The sequence below is a fragment of the Nematolebias whitei genome, chromosome 18 (genome assembly GCF_014905685.2).
Source record: "Nematolebias whitei isolate Nwh7 chromosome 18, NemWhi1, whole genome shotgun sequence".
Classification (NCBI taxonomy): Eukaryota; Metazoa; Chordata; class Actinopteri; order Cyprinodontiformes; family Rivulidae; genus Nematolebias; species Nematolebias whitei.
This window is the reverse complement of record NC_056515.1, coordinates 15,602,642-15,609,889: the sequence shown is the minus strand read 5'-3', so window position 1 is coordinate 15,609,889 and position 7,248 is coordinate 15,602,642. Positions and strand designations below refer to the sequence as shown.

Below are 7,248 nucleotides of genomic sequence, written 5' to 3'. Positions count from 1 at the left end.
CTGCTGATCTGTTTCAATGTTGCTGCTGATCTGTTTCAATGTTGCTGTGTTCATGCGTGCTCATCTGCTCAGTCTCATGTTTGTGCTGTTGTTCAATTAATTGTTTTTATGCCATTAGTGCTTAGCGTAATTATAATTGATGTTTTTCTTAGTTCATGTCTTAGATCTTATTGTTTTTCTTTTACATTTTATTGTTGGATGTAACTGGGACCCGTGTACAGCTTCGTTCCACCTCGTGGTGTGAATGACAAATAAAAGAAATTCTGACTCGGACTCTGAGACGCTGTCTCAGGGCACTGAACAGAAACATTCATATGTAAATAGAAGTTAACATTATTTATCTGAGCAGACTGCTTTGAATTTAACTCCATCGCAGAAAAACACATTAACCCAAACCGTAAACTACATGAACTGTACTCTTCCTCTCTGTTGTCATCCTGGATACTGGCTCCATGTTGTTTATGTGGCTTGAACAGGCTGTCACTCCTTTGTTGTTGTTTTTTTGTGTTTGTTGTTGTTGTCTTTGTAATTGGGAAAAAGAACTGAGGAGAGTTGTAAGTGAATTTTTGCTCCATCATCTCTCTCTTCAAGGTCCCCCTGCACCGCCGAGGTGTATGCTCATTCGGAACCAGTCCGCCTCTGGTGGGAGGACAGCTTCTCCTCGCAGGAAAAATAAAAACTCTGTTGTTGTGTAACCGAAGGAAAGACAAGCAAAACATTATCCAGAACGTTGATTTACCTGCTGTAGCATTGCTCGACGGCTACCGATTACCACTGGAGTGGGAAATCCGGCGTCATCCTCGTCGGTGCTGGTTTGCTCAAGGTGTCGAGCTGTGCGATGAAGCGGTCCAGTTGGTGTCAAATCCGTCGACTCGTATCCAAAATCCGGCTTTAAAGTTTTGTTGTTACTGGACTTTAAGCCCAGAGGAAGGACCTTACAGACAGCTGTCCCAGGCAGCATGTGCATTAGGGGAATGTACAAAATAAAATTCACAGCACTAACTAATAACCTGGCATGGCACTAATAACCTGGCATGGCACTAATAACCTGGCATGGCAATGATGGCGGATTCGTGGGAGAGGAGGGGGGGGTCCTGCAGTTCCACATAAACAACAAAACCGCTCCGTGTCAACACAGATTATTTCCTCAACTCAACATCCGAAAAAACCTGTTTCCCCCCCGCCATGCCAGTGTAAATGGGGCCATAGAATTCTGGAGGCCTCGATGACGTGCCAAACAGGTAATTCAGCTCTTTAATAATCTGGGAAAAGGCTGGATAGTGACCTTCAGGACTGGACACCACTGCTCTACACACCTCAGACAGGTAACTGTTCCAACTGAATGGGTCTGGCTCTTACCGCAGTCTTTGTAGAAGAAGTGAGGTAAGCAGTGCAGCACACCGTAGACACAGCGGCAGTATGAGCAGCCTTTCTGAACCCACTCACCATGAGGAATAAAGTCACACTTCCTGCACACAAGAGGACATTTCTGTTAAAAACAGAAAATGCTGAGAGCTGCACTTAATGAACTAAATGTAATGTGAAAGCAAGTCTGTGGGGGAAAAAGCATAAACGTTACAAAAACCAAAGGTCTCAGCAGCGTTGTCCTTATGAGCCGAACTTTTTCATGCATGAACGGTCCCGCGACATGAGAATCTTGGACTGAGCCGAACCAGACGGCCCGGTTCTTTACCTGACTCGGGTGTCGTACTCGCAGCTCCTCCCGGTGAAAAATGGATGGCAGGCGCAGAAACTGCCCAGAATACAAGTTCCTCCGTTCTTACAGCAACTGCGACTCTGCTCGGCACCTTTGAAATAATAATAAATATTAACGAGACAGAAGCAGGAAAAACACAAAGAAGAGCTGACATTTAGAAAACGTTCCTTTTTTAAAAAAAAACTCAGACAAGACAGAGGTTGTGGAGTTTTGGACCTGAGCATCTTTGGAATAAATTTTGTCTTTCACTTTCTCTGGATGGCATTAATCTGTCCTCCAGCTCAAAGTTAAAAATCTTGGTGTTATTTTTGATCAGGACATGTCTTTTATCCCCCACATTAAAAACGTTACTAGAACTGCCTTCTTCCACCTGCGTAATATCACTAAAATTAGAAACATCTTATCTACAAATGATGCAGAAAAACTGGTCCATACATTTGTCACGTCCAGACTGGACTATTGCAATGGTTTATTATCTGGATGTCCAAATACGTCTTTAAAACGTCTTCAGTTGATCCAAAATGCTGCTGCCAGAGTCTTAACTGGAGTTACTGGGAGAGATCATGTCTCTCCAGTTTTAGTTTCTCTCCATTAGCTCCCTGTCAAATCCAGAATAGAATTAAAAATCTTACGTCTAACCTACAAAGCTCTCAACAACCTAGCTCCATCTTATATTTGAGATCCTCATTGTTCCATATTTTCCTAACAGAACACTTCGCTCTCAGATTGCAGGTTTACTTGTGGTTCCTAGAGTTTCCTAAAACAGAATGGGAGGAAGATCTTTCAGTTATCAGGCTCCTCTGTTGTGGAACCAACTTCCAGTTTCTGTCCGTGAGGCTGACATTTCCCTCTACTGTTGGATAAAAGAACCATCTTTCATCATCTGTTTACTCAAATAAGCCACTCTGAGGACACGAGAAGATTTGTATAACCATGTTTACTTGCAAGGGTAGATGGTCACGAGGAAACTTTTACAGATGTACAAAAGTTACATGATTTTAGCCTCGTCAGTGAGAACCTGCGCCGGACAGAGAGGCAGGAACATCTTTAATACACGCTTATCAGACAGAGGTCAAGACGACCTTGACTTTCCAGCTTACACTCAGAGAAGGCCTTTGGAGTTTATCAGGTGTGTCTCCGTGCGCCTGCAGGCTCCTCTCTGAGGAGACAAAACGACTCCAACCCGTACACATTAATTTAACATTAGTTACTGATAAACATCCAAAACCTTCACCTAAATTCCCTTGACATCTACTTTAAGATTAGGCTTAAGTCTTTCCTTTTTGATAAATCCTAAAGTTAGGGTTGGCTTGGGTTTCCTGGGCTAGCTCTTAGTTATGCTGCTATAGGCTTAGCACCCGTTTCGAATGCTATCAGCATTAAATGGCCGTCATTAGTTGTGATCGTCTCCATACGTTGCTGGAGGACACACTGACCACATTTCCTCTCTGTGCTGCGGTCTTTACTCTACCTGGTTGCATTTGTAATTATTGCTCGTCCTGAGCCTGGTTCTGCTGGAGGTTTCTTCCTGTTAAAGGTAGTTTTTCCTTTCCACCGTCTCCTTGGTGCTTGCTCAGCATGGGAGACTGAAGAGACGATTCTTCACAATCTGCTGCTTCCTTAGAGAACTTTTACTGATCGGCTTTTCTAATGCATGTGAAAGTTTCTGTTCAGTGCCCTGCGACGACTTCTGTTGTGATTTGGTTCTATAAAAATAAAGAAGTGAATTAAATTTAGCTCAGAGTTAAATGTCAGCTCTTAAAATAAGTCTAACCTAAAGTTTAAACCAGAGCTTTAGTTTCTTAATGTCTTGACTGTAGAAGCCACCAGAACTCAAAGGACCCGTGTGGGTTTCCCTGGTGGCGGTCCGTCCTCCTATCAGTGAAATAAAACAGAGTCGGCAGCTGCGACACATTCCTCTGACCCTCTGCTTCACGTCAGGAAACACCGGGAGTCTGAACAAACGGCCAAAAGTAACAGAAAAACACTAAAACTGGGTTTCACAGCAAAGTACCGAGTACCGGAGGAAATAACGGGGAAAAAACGTTCTTATCACTTGAAGGCCTCCGGTAAATACATGAACAAATACATTTTAGAATCTCCAGAAAAAGAAGGAAAATAAATGAACGCCTTCTGCAAACTTTGTGTTATTTTAGTCGTTCGTACATGAAAACCTTCGGCTCGATCAGCAGATGGGTGCTGTGACTTTTGGTTTTTGCATTTTTATTTATTTATTATTATTTCACTTTCATTACAAATATTTTTCCCCAACGAAATAAATTTCAAATGCAATTCCGTCAAAAAACTGTTTATGAAAACTGCTTCAGCTCTGATTATGACATTAAGGATACTTTTAGCTATTCTATTTGTTAAGCATGCTTTCGGCTACTTTTAACCACCACTCAGTTCCATTTAGCTACTGTTCTGTTACCTATAGCAAGCCTTTGGCTACTTTTGGCTTCCATTCTTTTACATTTAGCAAGCTTTTGGCTACTTACAGCATTTACCATATTTTCTGCCGTACCATACACGTCGCATCGCCCCATAAGTCTCGTCAGTCCAAATATGTCTAAAGAAGTGGAAAACAACAAACACGTCGCTTCACCGTATGTCACATCTATTACACGTCACCGCTGACAACACAAATGTGGCCGGTGTTGGACCAAAAATTGATTGGCTGCCAAATGGCGGCCACGGGAGCGTGCACGGAAGGACCTTAACAAGAACTTAACACTTAAAAACAATTAATTGCTCAAAATTATAGCAAATGTGTGTCTCAGTCTAACTTTCACTTAATAAATGCACTTTGACGATCAAATCAGATGCATTTCAAAAGTATTCGCTGCCTCCATGCTCCAGGAGCGCACAGAGGGAGGGAATCAGGAGGAGGAACGCTGCACCTTTCTTCGAAATTTAACAAGATAAGCACATACGCTGCATTTCTCGGGGGCGGCGCAGAGAAATGAAGCTGATATGACGGTTGCTCCAGGCGAGCTGGACGAAGGTCGTATGAATGGCAAGCCGATTGTGTCATTAATAGCCACTTTTACCTATTACATGACACAACAGCATGCCATACAACTCGAGTGCCATCTAGCGGCTGAAAATGGTAGTGTTTAATATTTTCAGTCAGAATGAATGAAAACGGTCATATTTTAGCCAAAAATTGGTTTTTAAATATGGAAAAAAATCCATAAATACGTCACTTCGGTGTATACGTTGCAGGGTATGTAAATTACGCAAAAAAACGTGACTTATAGGTTGAAAAATACGGTACCTACTTTACCTTTAAGCCAGATTTTTGCTCTCTTTAGCTGGTGTTATGCTCCTTTTAGCTTCATTACTCAGTTTCAGCTTCTTCAACACTCTGTGTTTTAGCACAAAAGGTTTTTATATTTTTATTTCTTTATTCGTTGTAAACTTTTCCTTTCCGAGTTGAGTGTTTTCAGCTTGACCCGTCTCCTGTTTTGTGTTTGAGGAGTAAACAACAGCCGATTTCTCAGGCCTGTGAAAGTTTTGGCGCGTCAGCGGCAAACAGCTGAAGACTCACTGCTGGTGAGGCCGACGAAGGGCAGCACGGCGCCGGCGTCTCGGTGTTTAAGGTCCCCGCTGCTTGGAGACCTCACCTGGATCAACTGATCCAGGAAGTCCTGGGAAGGACCAGATGGCTTCACCTCCAGAGGCTCGGAGGAGGAGGAGGAGGAGGAGTGGGGAGGTGAAGATGTTCTGCTCCTGCTGCCTTCACTTCCTCCAGACTCTAAAAAAAAAATTAAAAATCGGATTTAATTTTTCAGTGATAAAAAAAACCAAAAAAAAACAATCTGGTGATTTCAGCTGAAACAAGCTACAGTTTGATCATTAAAAAACTTTTATAAATTAGACGTGAATTAAATCATAATAAACTAAATGTTTTTATCTGTTGTTTGGCAGAATAAAAAATAAAAGCACGAACATTTGTTTAATTACCGGGAGCCTTCCTTCTGAACAAAGACCACACTCACTAATTAAATCACAGGTGACAGGCATCACTTTGAGAATTGTTACGTTTTCATTCTTCATTTAATAAAAATTATACATTTAGTCAAATTTATCAAACAATTTAATTTCTGCAACTAATTCCATCACCAAAACTCAGTCAGCCTTCACAACTTTTGTTGGGGATGACTTTCAGCTACTACCAGGCGAAATTTTAGCTCAGCTTGTAAAATCGACTGTGTTGGATAAAGTTAGTCAAGGCGGCCATCTTGCCGCTGGTTGTAGATGTTCATCAATGATCCAGGGTTTCGTTACAATCTGTTCAGTGGTTCGGAAGATATTTTGCTAACAGACCCTCCGAGGTTCATGGTGGCAGAACATATTAAAACTAAAAAAAGCTTTGAGCAATAATAAAAAATAAAACATAAATCATGATGTGTCAGTTTGCATCAGTTCAAACAAATAAAAGCTTTGATTTAAAAGTGCGTTAATGTTTTATTTTGAAAGTTAATTATTCAAATGGATTCCGTTGAAGGTCATTTTGTTCACATTAACTCGGAACAAATCTTCATATTGTTAAGCATCAGTTTTATCATCTTTACCTAATTTTACCTGAATATAATCTGTATATTTCAGTTAACCGAGTTAAAAAAAAAAAACTAATTTAAACATTTTATTGTCTAAATAAACAACAAGTGTTGCGATGAAAGGACTCGATTTATTTAATTTAACCTGTTTGAAGGTAATCAGGTTCAACCAGAACCGAACTGGATTAAAAACCAGATTAAACCCGAGCGGAAACAGAATAATCAAAGTCAGACCTGACGGGGACAGGACAGCAGAGGACTGAAGACACACACAGACACACAGCAGGAGCCTGAGAACACAGTTTTAAATAATATTTAAAAATATTAAACAACAAATAAACTCAATTTAAAGGTTTAACTGCTCATTCAGGACTCACCTGGACATCTGCGCATGCGCCATCGCTGTGCTGATTAAAACAAAACTCTCCAAAACTTTTTAATGAAAATTTAAACCTGATAAAAACATAAACTTATCCACAATAAACGAGTCCCTGCAGCAGCTGAAACAATCTCCCACTCGGGATGTTTTTCTTCTCCAGGTGATTCTGATGCGGGGGGAGGGGCTTTGGAAGCCCCGCCCACTCCTCTCGCCTGTCTGCAGCTCGAATCCACATCCAGCTGAGGAAGATGATGATGGTAATCTGCAGACATTCCTGCTTTTTTAAATGAGATTCTTGTTCAGGAACGTTTTAAAACTTGTATTGGGGCCAAACTGGTCTCAGGTGTTCACACGTGAGCGTTAGAACATGTTCCACATGTTCACGTGATTATTTTAACACACGATTCTCAAACAGACATGTGATTAATCTGCTTTAAACTAGTTTTACATCAACAACAAAAAATAGCAGTTCAATGAAAATAAATGATATAATTATAATAATTTTAAAAGACTTTCTTACTGATAAGATGACTTTAAATGTTCTCTCTAAATGTTTTATATATATATATATAAATTTATAAAAAGCTGCT

General features: G+C 40.7%; 1 protein-coding gene across 1 annotated transcript in view; it reads right to left on the bottom strand.

Moving 5' to 3' along the window:
- The window catches only part of tdgf1 (teratocarcinoma-derived growth factor 1), a 9,456-nt gene extending 2,777 nt beyond the window's left edge, over window positions 1-6,679 (bottom strand). The window contains exons 1-5 of the mRNA XM_037692591.1: window positions 6,657-6,679; window positions 6,514-6,575; window positions 5,268-5,474; window positions 1,694-1,808; window positions 1,360-1,469 (exon numbers count right to left, since the gene is read on the bottom strand). Of these exons, the coding sequence (XP_037548519.1) occupies window positions 1,360-1,469; window positions 1,694-1,808; window positions 5,268-5,474; window positions 6,514-6,575; window positions 6,657-6,679 (517 nt within the window). The remainder of the gene's footprint in view (window positions 1-1,359; window positions 1,470-1,693; window positions 1,809-5,267; window positions 5,475-6,513; window positions 6,576-6,656) is intronic.
- Window positions 6,680-7,248: the final 569 nt, after the last annotated feature.